Here is a 17763-nt window from a genome sequence, read left to right as displayed (position 1 = left end):
CTTAACATAACTATTTATTTAAAAACTGTTTTTTATTAAAATATTAAATATAATTAATAGTTATTTATTTAAAATAATTAAATAAAATGATGTTTTTTTAATTTTTTTAAAACTGTATTTTATAAATATTTATAGAGACAGTATGAAAAAATGTAAAAAATGGCTCAATATACAAAACACCTAAACATGTTTAACTTACATTTTGTAATTAACAAAAATTAAAATTTTATATAATTGTCATAAATAAATCTAAAATATTGTTTCATAATTAATAAAAGTATATTTTAATTTAATTTATTATAATAAAATAATTATAAGTTATGGTTAGTTTTTACCATTAATGACTAATATTGACCAGTGGTCAGTTAGGCAAATTTAAACTAAAAATTTATAAATAAACTTAATTTTAAAAATATATTTTTAATTTAAAATAAGAAATTTTTTAATTTATAGTTAAAAATTATAAATAATTATTAATTTAATTATAATTACAAACTGTAATATCATACGTTCTTACTTCTTTTCAACTCAAAGTATGAAAAAAACTAATCAATTTATTACTTTTTTTTCATACTCTCCCATATTTATAAAATTGAATTTTTAGTTGTTTTTTTAAAATAAAATTTTAGACTAATTTATAAAATGATTATTTATATTATTATGTAATGTTATGTTATTTTTACTAATCTTTACTAAATTATTTTTATTTAAAATGTTAAATAAAATTTGATACTATCAATAACTTATAAAAACTTAATTTAATAAAATAAAAAAAATTAAAAAATTAATTAATTTAAATTTATTCTAATCTCTCAAATAATTATAAATAAATAATGTTTATAAATTATATATCATCCTTAATTAAGCAATTATTTTAAACTTTAAAATTATAATATAATAAATAAAAAATAGCTTAACATATAATTTAGCCATAAGTTTTACAACAACAAAAATTTATATGTTTAAAATTAAATAATTTCTAATTATTATATAAAATAGTAATAATTAATTTTAATAATTAATTATTGTATTATAAATATACAATAGATAATTATAATGTTATCCAATTTTATAGTAATTTTATTTTTTTTAATATAAATTAAACTGTAAATTTATATTATTTCTAAAATATTGATTTTATAGATGTATTTTGAAATATTTTTTTAGACATAATTTATTCAGACATTTCTAATTATTTATTTTATTGATGTTATTTTTAGGTACAATCTTAATCGCCCCATCGCCCCATCGCTGCAATATTTATTTAGTTATTTACTTAGATATTTTTTATTATTAAAATTATTTATAATTATTTATTTTTTTATTATTAAAATACTTTTTATTTTATAAATAGTAATTTTATTTATATATTTTTGTAGTTTTATTACTAATAGGTATTTAAATAAAAATAAAATAAATAATTATTAACATTTTTATTTTAATTACAAATTTTAATAATTAATAATATAATAAGTTTAAAAAATTAATTTAGCAATTATTTATTATTAAAAATTGTAATTAAATCAAAAATGATCAAAAATCAGAAATTTTATTTTTATTTAAATAACTATTATTTAAAAAAACTACCAAAAAAATATTTAAATTAAATTACTATTTATTAAATAAAAAGTATTTTAACAATAAAAAATTATAAATATTTAAATTTAATTTTAATATTGATAAATATTTAAGTAATTAATATTGGAGCAATGGGATGATGGGGCGATGGGGCGATTAAGATTGTACCTTATTTTTAAACTAATCTACATTAAAATTTTATTTATTAATAATTTATAAAAAAAAATTATTTCTATGTCTAAGATAATTATAATACTTTATATCGATTGTTAAATGTATTAAATTTAAAGAAAAAACTGTAATTTTATAATTATTTATAAATTTTAATTTGTAGTTGTCTTTAAAAAAAAATATATTTTTAGTCTTATTTATATTAATATACACTAAATTACTTTTTTAAATGTATAATTTTTTACTATCAATAGCTTATAAAAACTTATATTAATAAATTAACAATTAAAAATAAAATATTAATTCAAATTATTCAATTATACTGTATATTTAGTGTTAAAATAAAATTTTTAAAAAACTATTAAATTAAAATAAAAATAATTTAATTCTTTACATTAATTTTTGATTTATTTTTATCATAAACTGTAATTAATTTATTTCTATTAAGTTAAATTATTATTTTAAATTTTAAACATTACATTAGACGAATAACGAATTGATTATAGAAATTATTTTTTTTAAATAGATAATTAAAATACAACAAATAGTTTGTATTAGATTTCAATTAATATTTGTAATCAATTTTTGAGTAATAAATATATAGAGATAGCTATTAATTAATATTTTTAAGTTTTAATATAAGAAACAATTATGTAAATAATTTAATTAATATATTGTTAATTAATACAATATATATTACAACTCATGCATATATATATATATACAGTTGATGACAAAATTGGTGAACGAGGTTTTTTTTGTATATATCGTTAGAACGAAAAGAAATTATAACAAAAAAATTTTTTTGCTACTATTATTTATTGGGACGGTCATTTTGGTATTGTCAGTTTTTATTTATTTGTGCTCATGTATGCAATGACAGGGATGGTCAATATCTCGAAAACTATAATAAATATTAAAATTCTAAAAATTGCTAGTTATACTAAATCAAAAAATATTGGACACGTGTTTTGGCATTTTTAATTAAATTGCACAGAATTAAAGTAAAATAAAGTTATCCGCTGCAAAAATGAAATTTTAAACCGTCATAACTTTTAAATGCATCAATATATCATTATTTAGTTAATTGATTTAAATTCTATATTTTAGTACTAACAATTTATCTATACATTAAATTTAATTAGCTTGTTTAGTTTTTTAAATATTTGAGAAATAATTTTTTTTAATTATAATTAATTACAGATTTTGTTATTAATGTTATGAAATACAAGACTGTAATGAGTACTTTATTATAATAGAAAATAAATAATCTACTATTATTTAAAAAACTAAACAAGTTAATTAAATTTAATGTATAGATAAATTGTTAGTACTAAAATATAGAATTTAAATCAATTAACTAAATAATGATATATTGATGCATTTAAAAGTTATGACGGTTTAAAATTTCATTTTTGCAGCGGATAACTTTATTTTACTTTAATTCTGTGCAATTTAATTAAAAATGCCAAAGCACGTGTCCAATATTTTTTGATTTAGTATAACTAGCAATTTTTAGAATTTTAATATTTATTATATTTTTCGAGATATTGACCATCCCTGTCCTTGCATACATGAGCACAAATACATAAAAAGTGACAATACCAAAATGACCGTCCCAATAAATAATAGTAGCAGTTATAATTTCTTTTCATTCTAAAGATTTACACAAAAAACCTCGTTCACCAATTTTGTCATCGACTGTATATAGAAATATTTATAGTATATTATGTGGTAATTATATTGAAATTTAATAGTATTACATAAGTATTTGATTTTAGTTATTATTTATTTTTATTAAATATTATTTTAATTTTTTTTAATTGTTTGAAATCTTAATTTAAATTAATAAAATAGTCAATTTAGTATGACTTATATTTTTTATTTTTTAATTAAAAAAAACTGTAATTAAATTTGTATTTTTAAAGATAATATTAATAAAAATGTTATTTTTTTTATTAAATATCACAGATATCAACTCGAAATATTATTTTGAAACTTTTTACTTTATTTTTATTATTATAAAGAATATAAATACAGTATTATTAAACATTAACAAAAATAATGTTAATATAATTTAATAAAATAAATTCAATATTTCAAACTGTACATTGAACTTTTTTTTTATAAAATTAAATTTATAACTGTTTTAAAAAATAAGTTGTTTTAGGTTCATCAAAACTTAAATATTATTTTATGTAAATATTTCAAATTAAAATGTTTATTATTTTAATTATTATTAGATCATAATAATTAAATTTTATATTTTTTTATATTATGATAATATTACAATAATACTTAGTCATAAAATTTTTTTTTTTTAAATTAATTAATACAAAATTATATTAAATTTAAATATTTAAATGTATAAATTATTTATAGAATAAGTTATATTAGATTATTAAATAAAAATTACTTTATACTTTCAATTTTATTACAAGGAAATTTATTTATTAGATATTAGATATTTATTAGAAATTATTTTTATTAAATTTAAAACAATTAAAATATGAAAAAATAATTGTTTAACATATATTTTAGCAATTAGTTTTGATAACAATTTAGTAAAAATTAATACTATAAAAGCTGTAATAAGTTTTATCTAAATATTTAAAACTAAAATGTTTAATATTTTAATTATTATTTTAGATTATTAACGATAATCTTATTTTTGCATTTTTATAACTAATAATTTATCTAGAATTGTAAATAATAATAATTATTGTTTAATAAATATATTCGTAATTATTCAATGTCTCAGATAATTATAATTTTATACAATCTTATAATAAATTTTTTTTTTTAAAAGTTAATTAAACTGTACATTAAAAGTATTTATATAATTGAATTTATAGTTGTTTTTTGAAATAATATTATTGAGACGTCAATGCAGGTGCGAATCTTATTTTTTATTTTATCGATGTTATTTTTTATACTTATTTACAAGAAAATAATTTAATTAAATTAATAACTTATAAAAACTTATTTTAATAAAATAACAAATAAAAAAATAAATAATAATAAACATTATTCTAATATATATATATAAATATATATAAAATTACAAACTGTAAATTAAAATTATTTCTAAAATTTAATTTATAGTTGTTTCTAAAAATAACATTTTAGCCAAAACAGGTAGATCGGTAATTTTTGATTGTTGTGTATATTAATACTAGTAAATTATTATTTTTAAAAAATTTATTACTTAAATTTTTTATTATTACGCTGTTTTATAGCACTAATCTACGCTAAAATTATTAAACTAAAATAATTTTATTTTATTAATAACTTATGTAAACATATTTCTAATTCTCTGATAATTATAATACTGTATATTCAATGTTGAAACTAAATTTATAAAAAAAACAGTATTTTATAATTATTTATAAAATTGAAATTTATAGTTGTTTTTTAAAATAGCTTTTTAGCCAATAAAAATTGATGTGTTTTTTATTGTGTTATCTACATTAATATACATTAAATAATATTTTTAATTTTATGAAAATTTATTTTAGATATTGATTATAGAGATTAGATATATTTAAGATAGTTATTGTAAAATTTTATTAACATTTTTATATTATAATTAATTAAATTTAATTTTAGTTATTAAATTTTTTATAATTTTGTCCTATAACTATTTAATTTTTTATTTAATTATAACTAATTAAACTTTATTAAAGTATTAAATTTAATGATTAATATAAATTAGAGAAACTTTTTTTAGGTATTTAAATAATTAATTTAGAAAAATGTTATTTATTTTTGCAACTAATTTAGTTATATGTAACTGTATATAAATTTTGTTATATTACAATTATTATTATTATTGTTATTTTAACACTAATCTAAGCTAAAATTATTAATCTAAAATATAGTACAGTTTATACAGATTATAGTAGATTACTTTTAATTTTTTTATGTATTTTAATACCTTAATTATAAAGAATGTATATATCATCCATATTAAGCAATTAATTTAAATTTTAAAATTATAATATAATGGATAAATAATTGCTTAACATATAAATTTAGCAAAAAGATTTACAACAACAAAAATTATAAATTAATAAAATTATTTGTTTATCAAAACTGTTATATTATTTTATAAAAATATTTAAAATTAAAATATTAATTACTTTTATTATTAATAGATAGTCAGCGAAGCGCTTATTTTATGTAGATTTATAATTAAATATTTTCTAAGTATTGTATAAAATAATAATAATTAATTTAATAATTATTATTTTATAATAAATATACTATAGATAATTATTCAACGACTCAGATAATTATAATGTTATCCAATTTTATAGTAATTTTATTTTTTTTTTATAAATATAAATTAAATTGTAAATTAATATTATTTCTAAAAATAGATTTTTTAGTCATAATTTATTCAGATATTTTATTAATGTTACTATAAAACTAATCTACATTAAAATTTTATTTTATTAATAATTTATAAAAAAAACTTATTTCTAAGATAATTATAATACTTAAATATCGATTGTTAAATGTATTAAATTTAAAGAAAAAACTGTAATTTTATAATTATTTATAAATTTAAATTTCTAGTTGTTTTTAAAAAATATATTTTTAGACTAATTTAAATTAATATACATTAAATTATTTTCTTAAATGTATAATTTTTTACTATCAATAGCTTATAAAAACTTATATTAATAAATTAACAATTAAAAATAAATTTTATTAATTCAATAAAAATAAATGTCTCACATAATTATACTGTATATCCAGTGGTAAAATAAAAATAATTCAATTAAATTAATAACTTTACATTAATTTTAGATTTTTTGATTTATTTTTATCATAAAATGCAATTAATTTCTTTCTATTAAGTTAAGTTATTATTTTAAATTTAAAACATTACATTTTGATGAATAATAAATTATGTAAAAAATTTATTATTTTTTAAATAGATAATTAAAATACAACAAATAGTATTTTGTAATATTTCAATTAAAAAATGTAATTCATTTCTGTGTAAAAGATATATATAGAAGTAATTTTTAATTTTTAATATTAGAAACACATTAATTGATTCAAATAATTGAATTAATATATTTTTAATTAATACAATATATATTACAACTCATATATATATATATATATATATATATATGACATTTACAGTATATTATATTTTTATTATACTGAAATTTAATAGTATTAAATAAGTATTTAATTATTATTTGTTTATTAAATATAATTTTTTTGATTATAATTGTTTGAAATATAAATCTTTACGATATTTTTATATATGTTATCAAATCAATAGATTAGTAAATTTATTATAACTTATATTTTATTTTTTTTAATTTAAAAAAACTGTAATTAAATTTGTATTTTTAAAGGTATTATTAACAAAAATGTTATTAGATTATTAATTAGCAAACATACCAACTCAAAATATTATTTTGAAAATCTTTAGTTTATTTTTATTATTATTATCAAAGATATAAATATTATTAAATATAAACAAAAAATAATTCTAATCCTATTTAAAAAAAAATTAGATTAAACTATTACAAAAAAAAAATAAATTCAATATTAAAATCTGTACATTGCAATTTTTTATAAAATTAAATTTATAGCTGTAATCAAGATTTAACTATTATTTTATTTAAATATTTCATTAATTAAAATGTTTATTATTTTAATTATTATTATCTATACTACTATATAATTTGGAAATGTTTCAAAATTATCAAATTTCTGTCACGCAAACAATTAAATTTAATGTGTCGCGCGATTATTATTAATTTTAATTTATTAAATAAAAAATTAATAAATAAAATATACTTTTTATAAAAAAAACTGTAAGCGCGTAAGTATTGTTTCACGTGTTAACTATTGATACACATTTTATTACGTGGAGATCTAACTAGTTTAGTAATAATTAAAATTTATAATTGTTTTTCTTACAATATGATAATTTTTCAATAATACTAAATTCAGTTAAACTTCAGTTTAGTAATCAAACAATTTTAAAAAAAAATTAATTAATACAAATTTATATTAAATTTAACTATTAAATTATCTAAATTATTGATAGTATAAGTTATATTAAATTATTTTAAAAAAAAATATTTTCTACTTTCAATTTTAATATTATTATTATTATCATTATTTAATAATAATATTATTTGTTCTATTAAAACTGTAAAAAGTTTTCTGTAAATATTTAAAACTAAAATGTTTAATATTTTAATTATTATTAGTTTAAACATGATAAACCTATTTTTTCCAGTTTTTTAACTACCAATTTGTTAGATTTGTAAATAATAATAATTATTGTATAATAAATATATTTGTAATTATTCAATGTCTCTGATAATTATAATTTTATTCAATCTTATAATAATAATTTTTTTTTATAAAAGTAATTAAACTGTACCTTAAAATTATTTATATAAATAAAATAAAATTATTTAATACTTCAATGTAGGTTAGAATCTAATTATTTATTTTATTGATTTTATTTTCTATACTAATCTTAAAGGAAATAATTAAATTAAATTAATTAATTATAAAAATTTATTTTAATAAAATAATAAATAAATAAAATATAAACATTACAAAAGTATTAGATTTAAATTATTATTTGTTTATTTAAAATTATTTAAATTATTATAATTGTTTGAAATCTAAATCTTTAAGCTATTTTCTTATATGGTGTCCAATCAATAGATTAGTCAAATTTATTATAACATATTTATTAATTCAATTTGTATTTTTTTAAAAAGATTTTATAGCAAAAATGTTATTATAAATTATTAATTAGCATATATAATATATAACACAAAATTATATTTAGAAACTTTTTAGTTAATTAGTATTATTATCATTGATATAAATATTATTAAACATTAACAAACATAATATTAATCCTATTAAATAAAATAAAAAAAAATTAAACTATAGCCTTCTAAAATAAATATTACAAATTGTAGATTGAAATTTTTTTTATAAAATTAAATTTATAGTTGTCTTTGATACATCAGTCATACGGTTTGGTATATGTGAATGACCTGTCCTTGAGTTGATCGCTGGCTCTGTACGGCCAGTGCGGGTCATTGAGGAAAGCCCTACCGATAAACACAAAACAGTTATCCCGAAGTAGTTTCTCGGCCATCAATGGATCTCGTATTTTACCGACAGCTGCCGTCCGTATGCCGGCCTCTAGTTGTATGACAGCCGCTGCCGAATGTTGTTGTTTGGATGTATTGAGGAATTCATAGCCAATACCCGATACAACACCACCTGAGCTAACATCAATCTCAATCAACTCCCAGTGCTTTGAGTTGTTTGGCCAACTCTACCGACTCGTAGAGACCCTAACCGTTGTCGCCGACAACATAATCGGTAAACGATATACGGACGGCCAGTACAGTATCGGCGGGTATAGCCCGGCGTACTTTGTCGGCAATTTCCAAACCCAAACGCATCCTATACTGGCCAGTGATACGCCGTATTTTGTCTTTATAACGATAATATACTGTATGTATTTATGTTTGTCTATAGTATATATCTCTGTAAACTGTATTTTTTAAATTATTTGTAATTAGAATTAATTGCCAATGCCAATCTAACTATTTAATTTATTATTGTTATATTAATAATAAGCATTAAATAATTTTTTTTAAAAAAAACATTAAAATAATTTAATTCAATTAATAACTTTAAAAAAAACTTATTTTAATAAAATAACAATTATAATTATAATTAATATATTAAAGTAATCAAAGCTTAATTATTATATTTAACAAACATAATATAAAATTAATATTATTAATCCTATTTAAAAAAACAAAATTAAATTATAACCTACTAAAATAAATTCAATATAAAAAACTGTACATTAATTTATTTTTGTAAAATTATATTTATAGTTGTTTTTTAACAAATTTATTTTTAGAGAATAAATAGCCAATCAATATATTCTGTACAATCAATATATCAATGATTTATGATTTACACTAATATAAAGTAAATAATTTTTAAATAATTTAGTTTATTATTATTACTGATATAAAAAATATTAAACATATAATACAAATATTTTTTTTTTTAATAAAACTATAATCTATTATAATAAATTGCATATTATGTCATTTGAATACTAATTAATAATTTTTTACAATAAAAATATTTATTATTATTTTTTTTAAAAAAATCTGTAATTTGTTTTTAATTTAGTTATTGTTTATTATTATATTATGAAAATTTTTATAGTAATACATAATTAATGACAAAATTATTGATAATACAAATTTAATTTATTTATCTAATTAGTAAAAATTATAACGTATTATATTTAAGTATTTAATTATATAAATTATTGTTAGTATAAGTTATTTAATAGATTATTTAAAAAAAAAATTGTTTTTTAATTAATAATTTTATTACAAATAAATTATATTTCATAATTATTAGTAAAAATTTTAAAACTTTATTTAACATTTAATTTAGCCATAACTCTTGCTAAAAAATTATTAAATAATTATTTGTTTATCAAAACTATAATATTATTTTTATATAAACATTTAATATTAAATCGATAATTACATTAAATATTTTTAGTGTCTAACATACCTTAAATTTTAAATTTTATTGTAAACAAATAGTAATAATATTTATTGTATAATAAATATAAGATTAGTTTATTATTCAATGACTCTGATAATTATATATCCAAATGTTAAAATAAATTTTTTAAAAAACTTTAAATTAAAATTATTTATAAAATTTTATTAATAGTTATTTTTAGAAATATTTTTTAGCTTACTCTTTTTATCTTTAATTAATAAATATATTTTAATTTAATTTTAATTAAAATATATCTATTTATTTTATTGTTGTTATATTAATACTAATAATACACAAAAATTATATAAAAAAATAAAATAATTCTATTCTATTCTATTAATAACTTATAAAAAAAACTTATTTTAATAAATTAAAAAAATAACAAAAAATTTTAAAATTAATTATTACATAAGTATTAGATTTTTTTAAATATAAATTTTAATAAATATATTTCTATTAAATTAAATTAATACAAATCTTAAAATTTTATTAGCAAAAAAGTTATTATTAAATTATTAAATATCTAAAAAATGTAATTTTATTTATGAAACTTTTTAGTTTGTTATTTTTATTACTATTATTATCATTAATATAAATATTATTAAACATCATAACAAACATAATATTACTCTTATTTAATAAAATAAAATCAAACTATAAACTACTAAAATAATAAATACAATATAATAAACTGTACATCAAAATTTTTTATAATATTGAATTTATAATTATATTATGAAATTTTTTTATTAGCCACGAAAGTTGATGGTTTATTTTTATTTACTGTGAAAATTAATACTAATATACATTAAAATTATTTTTAAAAAATAAAATAATATTTATAAATTTTAAAAATTTTATTTTAATAAAATAACAAATTCAAAAAAAATAAATTATTACATAAATATTAGATTTTACTAGTATTTATTTTTTTTGTTAATTATTATTTGAATTATTATTATTATTGATTTGAATCTAAATCTCTACGCCATTTCATATACGCTGTCCAACCGATACACCAGTCATACGGTTTGGGATAATTGAATGACCTGTCCTTGAGTTGATCGCTGGCTCTGTACGGCCAGTGCGGGTCATTGAGGAACGCCCTACCGATGAACACAAATGTTGAACAGTTATCCCGAAGTAGTTTTTCGGCCATCAATGGATCACGAATTTTACCGACAGCTGCCGTCGGGATACCGGCCTCTAGTTGTATGACAGCCGCTGCCGAATGTTGTTGTTTGGATGTATTGAGGAATTCATAGCCAATACCCGATACAACACCACCGGAACTGACATCAATCAAATCAACTCCCAGTGCTTTGAGCTGTTTGGCCAACTCTACCGACTGTTGGATATCCCAACCGTTGTTGTCGTCGACAACATAATCGGTAAACGATATACGAACGGCCAGTACAGTATCGGCGGGTATAGCCCGGCGTACTTTGTCGGCAATTTCCAAACCCAAACGCATCCGATTGGCCAGTGATCCGCCGTATCTATCTTGGCGTCGATTGGTTGCCGCCGATAGAAATGAGTTGACAAAATAGCCATGGGCATAATGTAGTTCAATTAACTATAATTAATAATAATAATATTAGTTTTAAAAAAAAAATTAATTATATAAATATAATGTTAATGTTAATTTTAATTTTCAATTTTTTTTAATTTTTAAAATAATATTTCATTTAAACTCATATTCAAGTATTTTTTTATTCTACAATAAATATATATTAATTAATATTATTTAAAAAATAATAATAATCAATATACTAATTAATTTAGTAAAGTTATTAAAGCTTAATTAAAAATTATTATTTAAAAATAAACTGTAATTGAAATAATTTTTAAAAAATTTAATTTATAATGTATTTATAGATTAATTAATAGTTCTAAATATATGACATAATTTTATATTACTAGAATCTATAAAAATTATGTAATTTATAATTTATAATAATTTTTTAAAGATACTTTAATAATATTAGATATATTTTTTTATTAGTTTTATTAACTATACTTTAGTTTGAAATTAGAAAAGAAAATCATATATCTATAAATAATTATTTTTTTTTAAAAAACAAAACATTACTAACTGACCTGAAAACCGGCACTAATAGCTCTCTGAGCTGCCGTTACCAAACTGTTGACTATTATATCAATATCATCAACAGTTGCCTCTTTGGGTATTTTCATAACATCACTGAATCGGAGAGCACTGGGAGCTATTGTATCCCAACCGCCATCCGAATCGCTTAACGATCGACTATTACCGACATAAGTACCCGCTTTACGGCCAGCGTGTGCCAGCTGTATACCGGCTACACATCCCTGTCCCCTGAGGACAGTCACTATCTTAGACCAGGGCTCGATTTGCTGGTCAGTCCATAGTCCCGGGCAACCAGTTGTTACCCGTCCCCGGGGTTCGACTGCCGTTCCCTCACATACTACTAGACCGGCACCGCCGATAGCAAACGATCCGTAATGAGCCAAATGAAACTCATGGGGTATACCGTCACCACGTGTTGAGCACATACCCATCGGTGATACGCCGATACGATTTTTGAATGTCGTCCCCCTAATGGTTATCGGTTCAAACAGTTTGGATACCGGTTTTATTTTTAATATATCAATAGTAGTGGAGGAACTCATATTTAATTAATTTAAATATAATTTTTAAAAATTTAAAAAAATACTGTAAATATAATTTAGAATATGTTTTTTTTTTAAAAACAAACTTATATAAAAAAATTAAAAAAAACTGTTATTAATTTTTAAAAAATCTATTTATATAAATAAATAAATAAATTTTATTTTATTAGAAAATATAACACAAAATTTATTTTCAAATGTTTATATACTTTTAATTTTGAATGTAAATATCACTCTCATATGTTTGATTTGATACTGATATAAGTTCATTAAAAGTACTACTGTATTAAATATTTGTTAAAATTTATTTTTTTATTTTTTTAGAAAATTAATTTATGATATATACAATACATACAATAATTTATTTATTTTTTTTTGATAAACTTATATCTACTATAACTATGCACCCAATTAAAGGTGCATTAGTTAATTAAACGTACATTTGAAGTGCAATTGTTTATACTGTATATATTTAAGGCTTATATTGCAATAATTATCTTAATTATAACTAGAGTTTCAAATACATGTTAAACAACTCATAGATTACTATTTAATATCTGTAACTTGATTTTTTTTTTTGGTAATATATATAGTGATTGTACTGTATTACTCTCTATTTGTTTGTGCTATAACTTGCCTGTATAACTATTACTAGTTTATATACAGTGTATTACATTTTTAATGTACAGTGTATAGTAGGATAGTATGGGTAAAAAATATTAACTATAATATATTTACAATCATATATACATTATTAACGTTTTAATATATTATATATTAATTAGTTTAACCTTGGATGTTTAATGTTGAGTATATATATATATATATATATATATATATATATACGATAAATAATATCAATGATATTAAAACGTTTATAAAATGTTTTATAACTATATATATATAATTTAAATTTAAACACTATTTCAACTAACAAAATCAAATTAATTAAAATTATTGCATAAGTGTTTAAGCAATAGTAGTTTAATACAACAAAAACAACAACAAAAATGTTATAATATTTTTAAAAATTTTTAAAACATTTATTTTATAACTTTTATATAATATATATATATATAATATTTTAATTAAACTATATAATAATAGTATAATTAATTTTTCAAATAATTTTAAATTATTATTATTATTAGTATTAAATTATTATTATTATTAGTAGTATTTAATTATTATTAGTATTAGTATTAAATAACATTTACATTATTAATCTCTAATGTATGTAAACTTCTCTTATCTAATATAACTTGAAATAATTTCGTAGTAATATTTAGTTTGTTATCAAAAACATATAATATTTTATCATTTTTAGGTTGTGTTGTCCATCGGTTAACAACTGTCCCCTTTTTTATAGTAGCAAACATTGTTAAATCATAGGTAATATTAACTGATGATTGATCCAAATTTAAGGAAACAATAACTAGACGTTTATTTTGGTAGTCATAGGCGGCTACAGTATTCAATCGATCGGTTGATAGTATTTGCATACCTTTCCTAATGTGTCGGCAAAACTGTGACAATACATAGTATTTATGATTCAGACGACCCAATTGTTTTTCAGCCGGATTTGTCTAAAATTAATTATATTTAAAAAAAAAATTAATTTCAAAATAAAGTATTTAAATATAAATATTTTTTTAGTTTTTTTTAAATTAATAAATAATTTTTTGTTAATTAATAAATAATTTTTTGTTAATTAATAAATAATTTTTTGTTAAAAATTAGTTTGAAAATAAAGTATTCAAATATAAATAGTTTTTTTTAGTTTTTTTTTAAATAATAATAATTTTTTTTTTTAATAACAAAGTTAGTGTAAACTTTTCATAATTAAATGTTGTTATGTTTTTTCTATAAATTAAAATTTTAGTTTTAAATAACTTTACAGTAAAAAATGGAAACTTTTTTAATATATAATATAAACATGTTTAGTATATATCAATAAACTAATGCATTTATTTATAAAAATATTAAATCTATTGAATTTATCTAAAACCAAAAAAAATAATATATTTTTGATTTTAAAAAAATAAATAAATAAATTTTAATAACTTTTGTTTATTTAAAAAAAACTATTTGTATTAAACAAGATCAATTAAGTTAGACCTAAATTTATATTAGTCTAAAAATTAAATTATTTATATTAGCTATTAGTATTTAAGTTATTAATTAATTAGTTAATTATTTTAACTAAAAAATGAAAAATCAAGTGTATTTGTTATAATTAATTTAATCTATAAAATATAATAAATTAAATTTTTAGTCTAACATTAAGTTACAGTTTTATTATATACAGTATTTTAATAAAATCTATATTTTATATTATAGTTGTCTGTATTTTATTAATTAATTTATTTATTGGTACAGTGTAAAGTTTACTTTTAAAAAATAAATTAGGGCGGGGAGGGGTAAGGGGGGGTAAACTAGTTTAAAGTGTTGAAGTTGTGAAGTTTAAAATTAGAGAGAGAGAGAGAGAGAGAGAATGAGTGAGTGAGTGAGTGAGTGAGTGAGTGAGAAAGAGAGAGAAAGAGAGAGAGAGAAAGAGAGAGAGAAAGAGAGAGAAAGAGAGAGAGAAAGAGAGAGAAGAGAGAGAGAGAGAGAGAGAGAGAGAGAGAAGAGAGAGAGAGAAGAGAGAGAGAGAAGAGAGAGAGAAAGAGAGAGAGAGAAGAGAGAGAGAAAGAGAGAGAGAAAGAGAGAGAGAAAGAGAGAGAGAAAGAGAGAGAGAAAGAGAGAGAGAAAGAGAGAGAGAAAGAGAGAGAGAAAGAGAGAGAAAGAGAGAGAAAGAAAGAGAAAGAGAGAGAAAGAGAGAGAGAGAGACTTAAGTTTATAAAATGCTTACAACAATGAGTCCCCAATCGGATCCGTCAAACGTTTGCCAATAGATCCAAGCGGTCGGATGTAACCAAAACAAGTCGAGCATCAGATTCTGGGCTAACGGTATACCCGACGGATCTCCCTCTCCGTACTCCGTATTCCACAATTGCTTACCGTCACCACCGGCACCGGTACCCACCAAATCGTACAACTCTTTTCGCTGGCCATACGCATACTGATAGCCGTGAACGTTAACCCTGGCGACCAATTGACGGACATCCCCCGGGAAACTTTTCCATAATTTCAGGGCACCGTCATATGTATTATCATCGGATGCGGCAACTAATACATCCCTGAGTTCACGCACGTCCAACTCATGTCTCAGATATCGGATAACCTGTTGCTGTGCTTCCGTACCAATATGACAGGCCTCTTGACTACCTTGGGAAGTCCAGCCCCAACTGGTTGCCTCATTAAACGGTTCAACCGATACAAACGTCATGTTCCACTTGTCGCGGGCATACTTGGCTACTGTAGCCAAATATATGGCAAACTTACGATAGGAGTCGGGTCGGAGATTTTCACCGCCATCCCCGGCACCGCTCGGATTCAGATTGGCTAACATCCACCACATAGGACTGTTGGAAAACATTTCCAGCTGATCGACACCCCTGTCCATGGCCTTACCGACCATCTGGCGCTGTCTGCTATCGGCTGTCCAATTCCAGCTTCGGTAGTCATCGGGTTTGTCCTCCGATTCGCCGTCCAGCCAATAGCCTTCCATTTGCCGAAACTTGGGTATGTTTGGCGATTCAACCATATGTTTGGTAGTGGTGGTACCGTTCCTATTATCAATGGTATTCCATGAGCACCCACCTACATTGTAGCGGGCAATGTTCAAACCGAGACCCGGTACCGATTTGTTATGATAGTTAACCCATTTCAATGTAAACATCATATCAGCCAGATCATCCCGGTCGCCGAATACATTGGCCCACCAGGCCAGGGATGTACCCCAACCGTCCCATTGACCCCATTGTTTAGTCGGATCTATTTTGACTGTATATGTGTCGTCGTCACCAATAACACCATGATGATGATGATTTAATTGAATTAATATAAATAATGCATAATATATCATGCTCATTTTATTATTATTAATTATTAATTAGTAGTTTTACTATTATTATTATTAATTATTAATAATTTTATTATTATTATTATTATTAATATTAATTATTAATAATTTTATTATTAATATTAATTATTAATAATAAAATTATTATTATTAATTATTATTAATTTTATTATTATAAAAAATTATTAGTAATTTTTTTATTTTAATTAATTAATTATTAGTAATTTTATTAAAAAGTACTACAAATAGTGTTTTGCAATGTTTTATTTGCTATAAAAATATTTCTATACTTTATTAATTGTTTTAATTATTGTGTGAATTAATAAATATGTCTAATTATATTTGATATCTTTTTTTTATTGTATATTGTTTTTGATTATTATTATTATTATAGTATAAATATGTTTAGTTTCTCATATAATTTTAAAAAAATAAATAATTGTATATTGATAATAGTACTTGATTAAGTAGTATTATTATTATTAATTGTTTTATTAAAAGTTTAATCATATAAAATAGTATTATTATTATGATTTTTAATTAATATTTATAAGATTTTTTGTAATAATTTTTAAAAAAATTAAATTAACAATATTATTGTTGAAAAAAACAACAAATATAGCAAATAGTTTTCAATAGGCTAAAATAAAAATATAATATTTGAAAGTTTATTATTAATTAAAATAATAATAAACTTATTACAGTTTTGTGTAACTAATTGATTGTATTTAAAATTTTTAAAAATAATTTTTAAACATTAAAAAATAAATATATGTAATATG

At 19.2% G+C, this 17763-nt stretch overlaps 2 protein-coding genes across 2 annotated transcripts; both read right to left on the bottom strand.

The window, feature by feature from the left end:
* Nucleotides 1–11326: 11326 nt before the first annotated feature.
* LOC128951578 (NADPH dehydrogenase-like) lies at nucleotides 11327–13017 on the bottom strand. The gene is made up of 2 exons (XM_054296825.1): nucleotides 12466–13017; nucleotides 11327–11941 (listed from the first exon to the last, which is right to left on the bottom strand). The coding sequence occupies exons 1-2, from the start codon at nucleotides 13015–13017 to the stop codon at nucleotides 11327–11329; spliced, it is 1167 nt and encodes a 388-aa protein (XP_054152800.1).
* Nucleotides 13018–13938: 921 nt separating this feature from the next.
* On the bottom strand, nucleotides 13939–16984 carry LOC128951577 (uncharacterized). Its single transcript, XM_054296823.1, has 3 exons — nucleotides 15869–16984; nucleotides 14322–14603; nucleotides 13939–13947 (listed from the first exon to the last, which is right to left on the bottom strand). Exons 1-3 carry the CDS (start codon nucleotides 16982–16984, stop codon nucleotides 13939–13941), a joined length of 1407 nt encoding a protein of 468 aa, XP_054152798.1.
* Nucleotides 16985–17763: the final 779 nt, after the last annotated feature.

This window comes from Oppia nitens, unplaced genomic scaffold (genome assembly GCF_028296485.1).
Source record: "Oppia nitens isolate AA-2021 unplaced genomic scaffold, nextdenovo-longstitch-racon4-pilon3 scaffold1_pilon_pilon_pilon, whole genome shotgun sequence".
Lineage (NCBI taxonomy): Eukaryota > Metazoa > Arthropoda > Arachnida > Sarcoptiformes > Oppiidae > Oppia > Oppia nitens.
Note: the sequence above shows the minus strand (reverse complement) of the source record. Positions and strands in the feature narration are given on the sequence as shown.